The sequence below is a fragment of the Ambystoma mexicanum genome, chromosome 3p (genome assembly GCF_040938575.1).
Source record: "Ambystoma mexicanum isolate Mex_15411 chromosome 3p, UKY_AmexF1_1, whole genome shotgun sequence".
In the NCBI taxonomy this organism is placed as follows: domain Eukaryota; kingdom Metazoa; phylum Chordata; class Amphibia; order Caudata; family Ambystomatidae; genus Ambystoma; species Ambystoma mexicanum.
In genome coordinates this window covers 703,795,431-703,812,982 of record NC_090925.1, presented here as the reverse complement: position 1 = coordinate 703,812,982, position 17,552 = coordinate 703,795,431, and the positions used below count along the sequence as shown (strand labels likewise).

Below are 17,552 nucleotides of genomic sequence, written 5' to 3'. Positions count from 1 at the left end.
CAGAAGAGTTCCAGTGTTCTGAACCTAGGGAGTAGCTCCTGCCCCACCCAACAGGAAAAGTAGTTCCAAACAGAAGAGGATCAGAGGCTCAACTGGCAGGCAAGTAAGCAGCATGGTCTGCTGCAGGTAAGTCCACCCAAGCATTATGAGCCCGGCGCTTCCAGCGCTGGGACTGGGCATATTTATGAGCCTGGTGCCACTGGCGCCAGGACTGGGTCCAAAAGGTCCCAATTGGGACTGGTTGGCACTCGGAACCTGGGTTATGGATCTGCTTCCAAGGGAGTTGGGAAAACCCTGACCTTTTGGAATCAGAGATCATGACACATACTACCCCCTCCATTGGCAGTCCCCCCCCTAAGCCCCTCCTCTGGCAGCCATCTTCATATTTTTTCGCACGCTTCAGTTTTGGGACTCCTTGAGTTTGCTCTGCAAGCTTCTTCTAAGTTTTTTCATGTTTCTAACGGAAAAAGGTTACATTTTTGTTCCGAAAGAGCCTGTGTACTCTTTTCTCCATCTGTCGACAGCAGGGATCCGTTATCAGTGAATTTCAGCGCCCCCAGTGAAATTCCAAGGCAAAGATCGTCAAAGATTTCAGAAGGCCGTCAGGCCTACTTCTTGCCCTCCGACCATGACGGAGAAGGAGGGAAGATCCCTCTTCAAGTTCTGCACCAACTGCGGGCTACGGAATGTTTGTTGAAGACGAGCACCTACAATGCCTCTAATGCCTGCATCCAGACCACATGGAAGGGGAGCGCAAGATATGCCTCGGTTTCTCCAAGAGACGACGGATAGTCACAGTAGACTGGCTACGTGGCTGAATGCCAAGGTTTCTGCCCCTTGCTCCAAGCAGGGTCATGCCTCACCCAGGAATGGCTGGTCCGAGGAGCGGGCTTCAAAGTCCTGTGAGGGCGCCTCATCCGTAGTCCGAGTCCACCGGGTTCGCAGCGGAAGCCGGTCCCAAGGTGAACAGGGCACGATCGACATCTCCCTTCGCCTCCATTGCCAGCCGGCAATCAAGGTCCTCCTTGAAAAGGAAATCATCCAACCCGGCAAAACTGTGGGAGAAGCCTGAGAAGCAGGGGACGGAGGAGAAGGCCGAACTGCCCAAGAAGGCCCAAGCAGCACTGGATAAGACTTCGTCAACGATCGAGTTGCTGGCGGCTGCTCTCACGACGGCTCAGGGTGCTAACCCTGTGAAGGTAGCCCCTCCAGTGCAGAAGGTATCCCTGCCCCTGATGCACGAAACCGCCGTAGTAACTTTGGCAAAGTCTGCTGGTACGCCGGAAAAGGGAACACCGTCTCAGAACCTGGTTCCAGCCCCTCAGGGTGGGAAAAAAGGCCCTCCCGGGCCGTGGCCCAAGCCATGGAGGCCTTGTCGACGGTGCGGGGCCTAGCGTTCCGATCACAACAGCTCAGCCATGGGATGTGTCTCTGGACATCCTGTCCAGCCTCCACACCTTGGTGTCAGAGATCCAGAAGAGGATGCGACAGGGCCCGGTTCCAATGGTCCCCCAGGCCCTCGAGCCGCCAGAGAAGAAGCATCACCCGACGCCCCCATTTCAGCCTCCACATCTGCATCGTGCCCCCTCTCCCTTGGCAGACTCAGACACGGATACAGCCACTACAGCAAGGATATTGTTGCAATGGGCGCAGGGTCTCCGCAGCCTAGAGCGTCTCTCCACTGTATGAGGTGGGGTCGTTCTCAAGCATGGGGTCTGGCATGGATTCACATGCTCTTGAATATTCCCCGTCGGGCTCGGAATCCTCGGTAAAAAGTTTCACTTTCAAAACTTTCTCCCATAAACCAATCACTGTCCTCTGGGTCATACTGCCCCCAGCCAATGACAGTCCTCCCCTTAAGCCCCTCCTCTGGCAGCCATCTTCATTTTTTTTTAACGCACGCTTCAGTGTTGGGAGTCCTCGAGTTTGGTCTGCAAGCTACTCTATGCTTTTTTGTTTTTTCACAGACAAAAGGTTCTATTTTTGTTCCGAAAGAGCCTGTGTGCTCTTACCTCCATCTGCCGATTGCAGGGTTCGAAGTTCCGCGCCCTTCAAGGGCAAAGATTGTCAAAGTTTCCAGAAGGCCATTGGGCCTACTTCGCACCTCGCGACCATGACGGAGGAGATGAAAGAAGGAAGATCCCTCTTCAAGCCCTGCACCAAGTGCAGGCTCCGAAATGTGTCTGAGCACCTACAATGCCTCTATTGCATGCATCCGGAACACAAGGAACTGGGTTGCGAGATGCACTGATTCTCCAAGAACACGACAAAGGACAGGCACAGTAAACTGGCGGCGTGGCTGAACGCCAAGGCCTCTGCCCCGATCCCAGGAGCGGTTTTTGAAATCCTGTGAGGGTGCCCCATCCGTGGGAGCCCAATATGAGCCCAAGCACCACCAGTCCGGGTCCATGCGGTCACAGTGGAAGCAGGTTGCCATGGAAGCAGGTCCCACAGCATACAGGGCGCGATCAACATCACCCTCCGCCTCCATTTGCCAGCTGGCAATCGAGCTCCTCAAAGAGAAAGTCGTCCAACCCAGCTAAGCTGCGAGAGAAGCCCAAGAAGCCAATGACAGAGGAGCCGAGCTGCCTAAGAAGGGCCAGGCGGCACAGGGAAAGTCTTTGTCGACGATCAAGCTGGTGGCAGCTGCTCGTTAGAAAGCTAAAGGGGCTGACCCTGAGAAGGTAGCCCCCAGCAGCGCTGAAAGTATCCCTCCCTCAGAGGCGAGAAGCCGCCGTGGTGACTTTGGCAAGGTCTGCCGGCACGCTGGAGAAGGGGACAACGCCTCAGAACCTGGGTTCCAGCCCATCAGCGTGGAAAAGAATTGGAGGGGGCAAGGAGGCCCCGGAACAGTCCCAGGCTGTGGTCCAAGCCATGGAAATTTCATCCATGGAGAAAGAGGCTATGGAGTCCCTACACACTGTCCATGAGGATGTGGAAGAGGGCGATGAGGGCGCAGCACCTAGTGTTTCAATCACGCCAGGTTCGCTGAGGGATGTCTCTCTGGACATCTCATCAACCCTCCACACCTTGGTGTCGGTGAACCAGAAGCGGATGCCACAAGCGCCTGTTCCATAGGTCCACCGGGTCCCCGACCAACCACCGACTAAGAAAAGAATGCACCATCCGATGCCCCCATTTCAGCTTCCACACTGGCGTCGGGGTCCCATCTCCCCCGGCATACCGAGATACTGGTTCAGGGATGGATACGGCCATGACAACTGACAACAACGATATCGTCTGAGCGGGCAGCGGCTCCCCGCAGCCTAGAGCATCCCCACCGGACAAGGTGAGATCGTTTCACTCTATGATCACCAAAGCCTCGGAGCTGTTCCAGCTCGTGCCCAAGGAGACCAGGAAGGAGGGTTTCCTGTACCAGAGGTGCAAGGCCAAGAGTAAGACCATCATGGCGGTGCCCGTCCTGGACAATGTGTGGGAGGAGGGCCTAGCCCTCTTGGAGAACCCTTGCACGGATCCAGCCATGCGGGATAGGCTGGAGAAGAAGTACCGGGTACTGGAATCCGCTCCCAAGGGCCTGAGGTCGCAACCGTCGCCAAATTCTGTGGTTTCGGCGACCGTGAGGAAGCAGTTGTCTAACCCGTCCTCATCTTCAGTCCCTCCGGACAGCGAGGTTAAGAAGTTGGACGGCATGGGGGAGGAAGGTGATCTACACCATGGCGTCCACCATCAAGGCAACCAACGCACTGGCGATCCTAGCGAGGTACGACAGGGAGCTGTGGTACAAGCTGGGGGCAATTCTGGAGTTCCTCCATGACGACGAGAGGATGGAGGTGATCGTCCTCTTCCAGGAGGGAGAGATGGCATTGGATGACGCCATCAAAGTGGCGCTGGACGTTGCCGGAAAAGTGTCTTCCTTTGTCGCCAAGGCTGGATGAAGGCCATGAGTTTCCATCAGAAGGTCTAAACGAAGGGATTGGACATGCCTTTTGAAAGAGAACCTTTTCGGGAAGGTTGTCAACGAGTCTCTGCAGGCCATCAATGCGGATACGGAGGTGGCCTGTGTCCTGGGCAGCCTCCAACAGCACTGCTCTTACGTTTGTTCCTCCAGAGGAATGTCAGGCAGGTCTTCGAAAGGTTTCTCCTCCTCTTACCATCAGCATCCAGATCCATTACACAGGAAATCCACAGAGGCTGTTCCCAAGCATCTGGGGGAGGAGGACGGTGTCATCGCCAGCAAGTCAGGGTGCCAAATCAAGGTGGGACAAGATCACCACCGACAGATGAGTGCTGCACGCTCTCGCCCAAGGACATAACCTGGAATTTCAGCACAGGTGTCCGCAGATCCCACTGGTGTCCCGTCGGGAGTAGCACATCCCTCAGCTCTTGGAGGAAGTAAGGGCCATGCTGCAAAAAGGGGCGAGAGAGCTGGTTCCCCAGCGACTCGGGCGCTCCAGAGACTACTCAAGATACTTCTTGATAAGAAAGATGATGAGGGTGGGGAGAGGGGGTCCTGGAGGCCCATTCAGACCTTCAACATCAAGTACGTAAAGTTTCAGAAATTCAGGATGGTCGCATTGCAGCACGTGCTCGGCCAACAGGAAAGAGGGGACTTCTTGTACCTGGAGGATGCCTACTTCCACATTCAGAAGAAACCCTGCAAGTTTCTATGCTTCGTAGTGCAGCAGGGACAGCACTACCAGTTCAAGGACCTACCCTTCAGCTTGAAGTCACCCCCAGAGTGTTCACGAAGTGTCTGGCACCAGTGGCTGCCCATCTGCATCTACGGCGGATTCATATATACCCCTACTTCGATGACTGGCTCATCCAGGCCCGCTCGAGGGAGTTGGCCGTTGGACACACAAATGCGGCCGTCAAGCTGCTGATGTATCTGGGATTCTCCATCAATTATCCAAAGGCCTGTTAGATACCATCGCAGAACGTGCTGTTCCTGGGGGTCAGAGTAGATAGTGTCCTGCCTAGCTGTGCTCTCGGAGGAGAGTGTAGTGGCCATTCGGGGGAAGGTGCAGCAGTTGTTTCAGATGAAGACGGCCACAGTGCAGACCATCAAGTCATTGCTCGGCATAATGTCGTCCTGCATCTACCTCATCCGGCTCTGCAGGTTACTGTTGCGACCTCTTCAGGAGTCCTTGCACGCTCGCTGGGTGCAGGTGTCCGGAAACTTCGCAGACAAGAACACTCTGGAATGACGAGTTGGTGGGGTGACCACTCCAACATCGCCCCGTAGCACAGGGTTTCAGAACCCGACATTCCAGGAAACGGTCACGACTGACACTTCCCTGGAAGGCTGGGGAGCGACACCGGATATCTGCATGCCAGAGGCCGCAGGAGAAGGATCTCCATATCGACATCCTGGAGCTACGGGTAGTGTTCTGGGCCCTCAGCCTGTTCCTTTAGTCTCTGATGGGCAAGATGGTGAGGATTGTCACAGACCATACCGCCACGATGTTCTAAATCAGGAAGCAGGGGGGCACATCATCCCCAACGCTCTCCAAAGAGGCGTAGAGCTTGTGGCAGTGGGCCGTCGGACAAGAGATGTTCCTCACCCCCTTTCACCTGGCCAGAGTCAAGAACGCCATCGCTGACTCCCTCAGCAGGGAGTTGCGCTCCTGCCACGAGTGGGATCTTAAGCAGGGCCAGGTGGACTGCATCTTCACCAATTGGGGCAGGCCCCAGATCGATCTGTTTGCGTCAGCAGCAAACTCCAAATGCCAGAGATTTGCCAGCAGGTTTCATCAGCCGAGGAGCATGGGGGACAAGTTCTCCTTCCTGTGGGAGGCCTGTTTCTTTACGCGTTCCCTCCGTTGCCTTTCATGCTCCGAGTCATCGGTCAACTCAAACAGTGCCGATGCAGGATGATACTCCTTCCCCCGGCATGGCCGAGGCAGATTTGGTACCTGGTCCTGCTCAGCCTGTCAGTATTGCCACTCGTCAAGCTGCCAGTGGTCGTGGATTTGCTCACCAGAGAAGGAGGCGCAATCCTGCATCACGACCCAGGATTTCTGAACCTGAGGGCTTGGCTCCTGCAGCCCTAGAATTTGGAGGATAGGAGTTGCTGGCCGACTGCAGGGAGGTCCTTGCCAAGGCCAGAGCATCATCAACTAAGTGCTACGGTCACAAGTGGAAGCGTTTCGCTACATGGTATTGGTCGCAGAAGAACACCTCTATGAGGGTGACAGCCCGCAGGTTCTTCCATACGTGTTGTCCTTGGCCAAGGCGGGACTGGTGCACGCCTCTATCAAGGTGCATCTGGCAGCTATCTCCCTCTACACCAGGTCTCCAGGAAGGTCTTCACTTTGATTTCACTGGCTTGTCAAGGAGTTCCTCAAATTACTTTTTCGATCTTTCCCACAGGTGGAGGCACCTTCCCCAGAGTGGGAACTCAGCATGGTTCGGACGAGGCTCATGAGGGAGAGGGTGGCTCCTTCGAGCCTATGCATCAGGCTCCTCTCAAGTTCCTCTTGTGGAAAATGGCTTTCCGTCTGGCCATCGCCTCCGCCAGGAGGGTGGGTGAGATTCATGCCCTGTCCTGCAAACATGCATACTTGACTTTCCATGAATTAAGGGTGGTGCTGCGGACCACTCTTTCATGCCGAAGGTTGTCGGAATTCCCCACCCCCCCCCCCCCCCCCCCCCACCTCCCCAAAACCTTCATCCCCGGCTGAAAGAGCCTTGCACTCGTTGGATGTTGCTCGTGCCCTTAAGTTGTACATGGCACGCACAAAGTTTTCGAAATACTTCACAGCTGTTCGTGAACTTTGGTCCTGTGAACCATGGGAAGGCCTTGTCCAAGGCTTCTATCTCAAAAGGCAGCTCTCCAAATGCATTATGCACTGTCATCGGTTGGCGAACCAACCACTGCCTGGCCATCTGAGAGCCCACTCCACCAGAGCGATCACTGCAACGACTGCGTTCCTGGCTGGTGTACCCCTGCTGGACATCGGCAAAGCTGCTACATTGCAGTCCATGCACACCTTCATGAAGTTCTACTGTGTCGACTGGGATTACAGGGAGGAGTCCAGAGTCAGCCAAGCAGTGTTATGCAACCTGTTCGCTTGAGGCGAGTCTGTTTCAGAGGTAACAGTGATCTGCTTTTGTTGAGCTTTGACACCTCCAGTGGTTGTGTAATGTTGTACTGCTGTGTATTCTTTATTCATGAGCATGTGAATCCATGCCAGACCCCATGCTGGAGAAGGAAAATGTTTTCTTACCTGCAACTATTGTTCTCCAGCATGGGTCTGGCATGGATTCACACGCAAACCCTCCCTCCCTCCTTCCCCTCTGCAGCTCTTTTTGGTCATACTGCCACTTTACATGCTTACCAAATATGAGGATGGTTGCCAGAGGGGAGGGACTTGGGGAGAGGACTGTGATTGGCTGGGGGCAGTATGACCCAGAGGACAGTGATTGGTTTAGAGGAGAAATGGAGTTTGTAAGGGAAACTGTTTTTGCTTTTACCGAGGATTCCCAGCCTGACGGGGAATATTCATGAGCATGTGAATCCATGCCAGACCCATGCTGGAGAACAATAGTTAAAGGTAAGTAACTTGTTCCTTGTCTGGTATAACAGAGTGATTGCTTTCCCCATAATTTCCCCTTCCAACGGGTTAGCCTCTACAGGAGAGCGCTCACAGACATCCCAGCTACCTCTATTTTCTTGTGTCCTGGCATGCTGTAATCATAAATAAGTAGATCGATCTCCGTCTGATGGGCCATAAGTTTCCAATAGTTCAAATGAGGACAGTTGGTCTTGGGCTATGACATGGTGAACTTTCCTGATCCCCTGTGTGTTCCACCTACTCTGAAAACCCATCTTGTTGGAATCCAAGTGATTTGCCCGCGGCTGAAACTACCGCAGGCAAAACGTTTGCACCAGAAAGGTGCAAACTACCAAAGGTTTGCACCTTTCTCATGCAAACACACATACATACTCGCACACAACACACCCATAACACCCGCACCCAACCCCCTACATAAACAAACCCCACTTACCTTCATCTTCATGCTGGGTTCCTGTAGTGCCAGTTCCCTTTCACTTCCATGATCGGGAACCGAAGCTGCAGGGTCCTTTTCTTTTCTGTTTTTTTTTTTTTTTTTTTTTAAACGGAAGTACTTTATAAAGTATAGTGAGCAGGGTGACCATAAAGTATAGTGAGCAGGGCGATGCGGGGGGGGGACACCCCCGCAGCCCCTGTGTTTTCTTTTTCAATGCAACCACCAAAGGTTCGAACTTTTGGTGTTCGAACTTTTGGTGGTAGCATTTTTAGAACTGTTGGTCATTGCGACCATTTTTTTACGGTTAAATAGTCCTATGCCTCTTGATAACTTCCGGTAGATCTGCATTTCCTTACAGTAGTGCTTCCAGTGTCCCGGTACCCTTCCAACCCATTACCCGGAGTACTTCCCTCTGGTCTCAAGTGTGTGTATTCCTGGTGGTGGTATTAAGCATTGTTTTGAGTGCTTCTTCTAGGGCAGTTGGTCAATCTGCAGAAGCAATGAGGTGGATGTTTGACTATGTTGAGTCCCTTTGCATTTTCCTATTTACTTAATGTTTGGGGATCTTCTCATTCCCAGGTCTTGAAGGTGCTGGTAATAATTTACTCCCTGCTGGATTGCTTCCATTGTTAGTCCTTTCAGTTATGACCTTTGCTTCACTAACAGACTTGGTCATGGCTAAGATCTAGTTTCATTTGCAAATGGAGAACAGAGAAATGGAATGATGGGAGTTAGAAGAGGGAGGATCAGGGTGAATCCTTGGAGTAGGTGAAATTGCCAGTTCTGCTTTCTCTGTGGTCTTTCTGTTGGTCTCTTGAATTGCTCAAGTACTGCCCAACCGGAGGACATCCAATACCTATGACTGAACAGGCTGAAGCACTAGGAATACAGGAGTTGCTGTGGTGCAAAATGTGAAATTAGCATTGCCCCCACTTTCATTTTTTCTGTAGAGCGTCAGTGGTATGAACTATCTTGCCCACATTCCCTGGCATGCCATTTTAGCTGCAGCAAATACTGATCCCAGTACCAACGCCTGAACCATCAACCTGTACCTTTCTCCTGCTCTGTTGCTTCATTCACCAATTGTTCTATAAATACAAAAGCATTACCGATTGTTGATTTATGACTGTTCATATTTAGACGTCTTCACTTCCGTATACTCAATAGTTTGTCATAGACAGTGGTTTTTATTACTCACCCAGGCGGATAGTAAATTAGAGGAAAATGCAATCGCCTCCAGGTTCAGATCTCATGCATTCTTGGCTAATGTAATGTCTCTGTACTAGAACCGAGCATATACTGTTCATGTATTGTCTTCTCTCTCCTCTGTTGACAGTAAGTTTTCTGTCTTTGTTTGCAGAGACTTGAAGCCTGAAAACATCTTGCTTGATGACCACGGTTAGTATGTATTTCTTTTTGTGGCTGATTTTCAAATTGCATATGTGGGGCCATATGAGTGTATGTGTTTGTATGTCTGCAGGCATGTTTTGAGGCAAATATTGGCCTCCTTTATAGGGTGGCCGGTTGGCTACAGGTTGTCCTTTTTGTGGGTACAAGTTTCATTCACCCTTCTGAAACCTCTGTTCATAATACTGTTTATTAACCATTCAGGGCAGGGTGTTGCCTCTTTAAGATAGATACCAGAGTCTAGGTCAGTAACCAAGACTGGCTGTTAGGGTTTTCAGAACCTCCACTGGTATAGGGTTCTGGGAAGCCAACCTGAGTGGATCTGTGGGATTTACACAAAGTCTAACCCAACGATCACTCTGACTTTGCAGCAAGGCTTTGAGTAATATCAGGGGGCAGGTGTAATGTGTAGATAACCTGCACGGGTAATTGTCACCCAATACATTGACAACATTGCTAAGTATACAAAATATAAGTTTATATTAAACAGAGGTGTAATAAGCGAGGGATACAACAAGGTCAGTAGAATGAGATGTACACCCAGAGATTGTCAAATTGGGATATCTCCCACACTTTAGCATATGAAGCCATGTATTGCATAATGAATGTCTGGAACCTAAGGTCTGGGGAAAGAGAGCACACTCTTATAAAATTAAAAGGCATGCAAACATTTAGGCCTTGATTGTTTAAGCTCATTTTATAATCGTACAAACAATTGTTGATCAAATGTTTCAAGTAAGTATTGAATTTTGGATACTTGGCGAGTTTATAAGAGTTTCGAAACTTCTTCCAATGGATTCAGTTAAGCTTGACGCAATAACTTATTGCGGTAATAGATACAATTAATACCACAGTACTTGGGAGGTTTCCTATTTGGGAAGGCACCTACCAATCCCAAGTGGCTAAGGGAAAGCCCCCCCTAACCCTCCACCCCAACGGGATTCCTAAGCCCTGATTCCAAAGGAAAAGTAATATGCTACACAAGCAATTCACCCCACCCATTTGATCTAATGGGAAAGGAGGACAGTAGCAAGGGTATGCAGCCTGGCTCCTTAAACCCTGAACAAGACAGCCAGTTCCCTGGGTACTTCGAGGCCATTGGGCGACTGCTCCCACTGTTTGTTGCAGCTTTGCGAGGGTGGGGCGTCACAGATGTGGAGGTGGCTTTTAGTTTGACAGCAAGGTCCTTTCAGCTGGCGTTTCCGCTCTGGGATCTCAAACTCACAGCTCAGGATACCCACCAGGCTGGATGAAGGACCTTTGTTTCCACAATGAAGATAGACCTTGAAAATGTAGTAGTAGAGAAGCAATCTTTGTAATCGAGCTTCAACAAAACCCCTTTTCCTGGTGTGGTGGAGCACAGCAGTGCTTGGAGTCTTCAAAAAGGCATGCAGGATGTTGCACAGCATTGTTCGCTGCACAGGGAGACCACACTTGGGATGATGCAGGCCAGTTACGGACCCATGACTTTTATAAGCTTGAGTGCATCCAACGGGGTGCAGAACTGTGAACTGATCGTGCCTACCAGTTTAAGAGGCAGGTGAGCACAGGGTCTCCTGTAGTCGATGGAAGGTATAGCTTTTGCTGTGTGAGTTTGCTTTGGCAGAACCTGTTGCTGCAGCGGCCTGCCTTCTCCCTGTGGCTTTGCATTTGCATGCTTTGGATGATAAAATCAGGTGGTCAACCTCCTGAAATGGCTTCAGTTTCCTTCCTGATCTATTGAAAATTGGGATACAGGTTGGGAGGTGGGAACACAGCCAACATATTGGGAGAACTGCAACATTCTCACTGAGTAGCTACCCAATCATGATTGACCATCTTAGCCACAGTCATAACATCACTCTCACCTGTATGTGGATCCAATCTAAGACTCCCTGCCCAGTCTAAACCAATGCCAAGCATGCAGAAGCCTCTTCATGAGGCTGTAAACGACAATGAGGAAGATAATCAGTGAGTCTGAAAGACTGTCCTTAAATTAGGTTGCTGCACAATCAACATCAAGGAGCGACTCTTTAAACCAGTTCCATGAACCCCTTTTTCTGGCAATTGGAAGGATAGTCGGCAGGAAGTGTGGATTCTGGCATCTGCTTTACTGGATTACTGAAACCAAACCTAATCTCCTGTTGAATCCTTCCCTCACTCCCTTGCCACAACCATAAATGATCAAAGGGCATTATTGTGGGGCTTATCCTGGGCTGTTGAATCGGAAACTCAGGTTTGAAAAGTAGTGTTACTTGTGTGCCACTCCTGCACCAGAGCAGAGGTTCTCCCCAAGGCACATGCCCTGCAAGAATACGCCTCTGCAGTACTTTATCAAAGTCATATATTGGCAATGGGCAAAAGGGAAGTGGTGACTACACCTGGCACTAACATATACTAGCTGTCTGACAATGTCAATTGTTTTGCCACTCTTGGTGTCCTTGAATCCTTTTCCAGAGAACTTTCTTTTTCTACCATGGAATTATTTTGGATGCTGTAGCTGACAAGATCTTGGACTCTTTGTTAAGCTGTCCTGTTTAGTTTGCTGCTTTTACAAACTCATTCTTTGAGACCCTCAGCAAATTTGCTGACAAATTTTGGCTAGGGTGTTTACCTAGCAAGTCATTTCAATTCCTGGCACAAGCACGTGTCTGTCCACTAATGCTGCCAGTGCAGGGGGACAACCTTGGCCACTTAACCTTTTTGTGTAGCACTGCTACATTCATTAAGGCTAGCGGTACAGGGCAAACCTCTTCTATACCGTTCTACAGGGTGTTTCTAGCAAACTGGTGGCAGCATTAATCGCATTCTTATATTTTTACTGCTGCACTATGGCGCACCTTTGTTGTACTGCCAGGTAGCGTTTTCGTGGCTAGATTTGCCAAAAATATACTGTTTAGGCCCGGTGGCTTTTGATTGTCTGGCTTTGTCAGTCTTCCTCCTGTCCATCTGTATGAATGGTTATCTAAATTGTCATGCCTCTTTGCAGAGCCCAGGAAAGATACTGGTGTGCTCAGAATTTTGACTGGTAGGGGAGCCCAGACATCCTAATCCACATCCCAAGTTGTGATGTCCTTTAGGTGTTTGAGCTGATTAGGTAACCACATAGTTACAATGGTGTGTCTCTTGATAGGTGGGCTGAGGTAGCTCCCAGCCCACCTTTATGCAGATCAGGTTTTGGGGCTATGTGAGGGTCGACCACTACAAATATTACCCAAAGCACTGAGAGCACAGTGTAGGTAATTGGGATGATACTGCAACTTCTGTTGCCAAAGCCAACTGCTGTAATGCCAAGCACTACCTCTTGGTCAGGGGACGCAGTCTAGGTCTCTCCCTCCCTTGAACCAGTTAGCTATTTCTTCTCCTAGTTCACAAATCTGTCAACGGTAAGGCACCACCATCTATGCTCCTCTATCCAACTCTACAAGCCTTCTCGTAATCTCTGCTCTGCCTTGACTATCCTTGTGGCTCCTTGCCCTCCCTGTGCTTCCTCTCGCTTCTGCTCCTTCTCTCCGCTTGCTCCACTTGCATGGAATTTTCTTCCCCCGAACATCCGAGTAACAATCCACACGGCTTTGTTCAAAACCAAACTAAAAGCCTACCTCCTTGCCTCAGAGTTGCACTCTTAATCTACCTCTCATCTTCCTGCTGGCTAACACCTTTCACTCGCCTCTAACCTGCCTCTGTCCCTCACTTGCTCTCCCTCCACTCTAGCACTTCACCCATCCTGGTCTCACCCTGAGCACAGCTGCCAGTACTGCCTACCTACACTTAAAAATGCCCAGTGTTCATTGTCCTTCATCTATGTATGTCTTATGCGTTGTCCGCGGTGACTGTTCCATTAACTCGCCCCGTTGTAAGAAGCTCACCACTTCCTGTTAAATCTGATTTCTTTTCCAGTGTTTCGATTTGAATGTTGGTTATTTAAAGGCAGCCAATAAGACTCATGAGCAGAATCAACTCATGTTGGTTGCAATGAAAGTTAAGTTGGGCACCATGCATCTTGTTCAAGGGTCGGAGATAGGATTTAAGTCCTACCTAGATTATCACCCCAGGTATAAAAAATCTTTTTATATGCGGCTCAGGTAGGGTATTCTCCCGGTTGCTGCTTTTAGACATGCATGGAAAGTTTATGAATCGGAATGTTGTCCAATGTGTGGGGCTGTCAAAGGAACTGTTCTTCACTTTTTGCTAATCTGTGACTCTTATCTATGGCTAAGACTAAGTTATTTAAGACCAATGTTGCAGGAAGTTGGGCTTCACTCGTCAAACTCTGCAATGTTATTTTTGATTCCAAGCCAGTGCCCGCGGTTGTTTGTTACTGCCCGCTATACGCACAGAACTTGGTTGTAGAGGACGAGGGTCTTGAAATAACAGTACATGTGTTTTGCTAAGTTTTAATTTTAACAAAGGCTGCGAGCATTGCTCTCCTCAGGTGTTAAAGTTTCTAGAATTTCTACCCATGATTCTTATTTTAGTCTCTTTACTGTTTCTGCAGTTCTTATGTACTAACTTAAAGGTTTTATACTGTTATTTTAGTATTCTTAGTGTTTCTGTAGTTTTTATGTATTAACTTAAAGGTTTTACAGCGAATAAAATGTGTTGAACACACTGTTGTACGTTATTCTGTGTTCAAAAGAGCATTGTTCCTCCTCTGTGTTTATACAAGTAAATGAAGCTAAACTGGTTCACTGTCGGGCATCTTTCTTGGAACCCTCCTGTACCCTGTGGAATCCACAGTTCTCCAGCATGGGGTCTGGCATGGATTCACATGCTCATGAATATTCCCCGTCGTCAGGCCGGGAATCCTCGGTAAAGAAGAAATCAGTATCGGTTTCGTTTCTGATCTGTCTTTCTCAGTAGTAACCAATCACTGGTCTCTGGGTCATACTGCCCCCAGCCAATGACTGCCCTCTCCCTAAGCCCCGCCCCTGGCAGCCATCCTCAGATTTTTACCGCACGTTCAAGTGTTGGAAGTCCTCGTGCTTTAGCTCTCAAGCTTTTACTGCGTTTTCGCACTTTTTCAGGAGATTTTCTCATTTTTTTTCGGTTAAATGGAGCCGCAAGCTCCACTGTTTCTACTTCCGATAACGGGGACCCATTTCGGAATTCTTCTACGCCCCTCAAGGGTAAAGTTTTTCGTTGAGTTACGCTTCTTGGAGGATTCCAGAAGATCTGTGGCCTACCTCAACGGACATGGCCCAGGACAAGGTAAGCTCGACGCCCGGATCCAAGCTGTTCAGGAGCTGCCCGGGATGCGGATTGCAAAATGTTTTCAAGGAGGACGAGCATTTGAGATGTCTCTACTGCCTTCATGAGGCCAAGATGCACGTGGAGAAGAACTGCGCGTTCTGCAAGAACCTGTCGGAACAGACCAAGCAAGATCATCGTTCCCGCCTCGCCACCTGGCTGGAGAAGGGCACAGCAGGTGAGAAGGCGAAGAAAAAGTCTGAGCGGTCTTCTAAGTCCTGTGAGGGCGCCCCGGCGATGGGGGCCCAACAGAAGGCCAAGCACCGCGAGTCCGCGGGCACCAGGAGCGACGAAAAGGTCGGGCTCTTCGGGCTGCCAGGCAGGGCGCGACTTCCCCGGCACGATCAACCACGAGCCAGCGCTCTGGTTCGGGGATAGAGGTAGTCCGAGAACCAGGGTAAGCTTCTGGAGAGGCCCCGGTCGATCTCAAAGGGAGCCGAGGGGGAGCGAGGCGATGACCCTGCCCCCAAAGTGAAGGCCCAGGACGCACCTAAGGTGGTGAGGGCCTTGATCCACCCGGCAAAGACCTCTATCGAGGTTGTCGCAGCAGCCCTAGCGAAGCCGGCAGAGGCTACACAGTGGAGGCGGCCTCGGGTCCCAGAGTTTCCCTGACACCGTGGAGGGAATCCTCTTTCCAGACCATCGTTAAGACCCCTGTGAAGACCCCAGTGGAAAAAGAGGGGGGGGGGGGCGGTGGCCATTACGAACTCGGATTCAGCCTCCGAGGAGGATCCGGTGGAAACCGTGAAAGGCCTCAACGAGAGGCTCGATTCCAGGGGAAGGTTCCTGCTGATGTGATCGAAGATAGCGATCAACGACATCTGGGACAAGGGGCTGGCTATCCTGAAGAACCCTTACACGACACCCGCCAAAAGGGACAGGTACGAGAAGAAGTACCGGGTCCCCGATGCCGCCCCCTTGTGCCTCAGGGCCCAGTCCACGCTGGACTCTGTCGTCTCGGCAGCGGTCAAGAAGAAAGCGGCGGGTGTGGCGGCTTCAACTTCCACTTCCCCGCCGGACAGCGAGGGCAAGAAGTTCGACTCCATGGGCGAAGAGTCATCTTGTTGGCAGCAATGACGATTAAGACGGCCAATGCCTTAGCGATTGTGGCCTGTTACGACAGGGAGCTTTGGTTCAAGATAGCTCCCCTGCTAGACTTCCTACCGGACGACAAGAGGGCGGAGGCCCTACAGATTCTGCAGGAAGGTGAGGTGCCGTCGGATCACGCCATAACGGTGGCAACGGACATTGCCGATACCGGATTTCGCCAGCTGGGCAACAGGGTTTGCCTCCGACGACGAGGATGGCTCAAGGCGACGGACTTTCGCCAGGACGTCCAGACAAGAGTGCTGGACATGCCGTTCGACGGCAACAACCTGTTTGGGAAGACGGTGGATGAGTCCCTCCAGGCCATCAAGACCGACACGGAAACAGCCCGAGCCCTAGGAGTCCTTCAGCAACGGCGGCCCTTTCGGAGCTCCGTAGGCAGACAGGGAGCCTCCAAGGGATCCATCGGTGGCTCTTCTACTTGCTGCCAGGCAGCCCGCTCCTCGTCCCAGGAGGCCTACAGAGGCCGCGGCAAGCAAGGAGGGTCTCGCCGCCGTCGTCAAGGAGGCCAAGGCGACAAGGCCTCTTCCAAGCAGGACTGAACCGGCTCTAGAGTCGGGCCCCCACCGAAGTACCCCGGTGGGAGGCCGGTTGACTAAGTTCGTCAGCATGTGGGAGTCCATCTCCACCGACTGTTGGGTGCTGGACACCCTGGCCCGTGGACACTCGCTAGAATTTCAAAAGAAGTGTCCTCACATTCCTCCCTTGTCCAGGAAGGAGAATCACTGTTGGAGGTAAGGGCGATGCTCAAGAAAGGTGCCATCAAGCTCGTCCCCAAGAGGGTCCGGGGCTCCGGAGTTTACTCAAGGTACTTCCTCGTCAGAAAGAAGACAGGCGGTTGGCGCCCCATCCTGGACCTGCGTCGGTTGAACAGGTACATCAAGGCACCGAAATTCAGGATGGTCACCCTCCAGCACGGGCTGGGACAGCTGGAGGGCGACTTCCTATCGTCGTTGGACCTGGAGGATGCTTACTTCCACATCCCCATTCTAAAAGGACACAAAGTTCCGCAGATTCGTAGTCCAGGGGCGTCACTACCAATTCAGAGCCCTGCCGTTCGGATTGAAGTCGGCACCCAGGGGTTTCACCAAGTGCCTCGCACCAGTGGCGGCGCGGCTGCGCCTGCAGGGGATCCACGTCTACCCCTACCTGGATGACTGGCTAATCCGGGCAAGGTCAAGAGAACTCGCCGTCGAACACACGGCGAGGACCGTCCGCCTGCTCTCGGAACTGGGATTCACCATCAACTACTCTAAATCCCACCTGGTCCCTTCGCAGGTGGCACTGTTTTTGTGAGCGAAGCTCGAGACAGTGGAGCGATTGGCATCTCCGTCGGAAGAAAGGACGAAGGCCATTTTGGGCAAGGTGCAGCGCCTGTTAGCCACGGACGTGGCCAGGGTGAGGTCCATCAAGTCCCTCCTCGGGATGATGTCCTCATGCATCTACCTTGTGCCCCTTTGCAGAATTCGGATGCGTCCGCTACAAGAGTTCCTGGACGCCCGCTGGATTCAAGCGGCGGGCAGCTTCGAAGACAGGAGCCCGCTCGACGAGGAGTTCCGTCGGGCGATTCTATGGTGGGGTACCCATGCGCACCTCACGGTAGGCACGGACTTCCAGACCCCGGCGTATCAGGAGACGGTGACGACAGACGCCTCCCTGGAGGGATGGGGGGCCCACACCGGAGATCTCCACGCAAGAGGCCTCTGGCTCCCGGAGGAGAGGTCTCTCCACATCAACATCCTGGAGCTACGAGCCGTGTTCTGGGCGCTCAAATCGTTCCTTCCATCCCTCAAGGACAAAGTGGTGAGGATCTTCACCGACAACACCAACACGAT

The 17,552-nt window shown here is 51.6% G+C and overlaps 1 protein-coding gene across 3 annotated transcripts in view; it reads left to right on the top strand.

The window, feature by feature from the left end:
- Positions 1 to 17,552, top strand: part of GRK6 (G protein-coupled receptor kinase 6) — a 729,447-nt gene that overhangs the window by 380,642 nt on the left and 331,253 nt on the right. For all 3 annotated transcript variants that reach the window (XM_069651525.1, XM_069651526.1, XM_069651527.1), the window contains exon 10: positions 9,335 to 9,372. In XM_069651525.1, the coding sequence (XP_069507626.1) occupies positions 9,335 to 9,372 (38 nt within the window). The remainder of the gene's footprint in view (positions 1 to 9,334; positions 9,373 to 17,552) is intronic.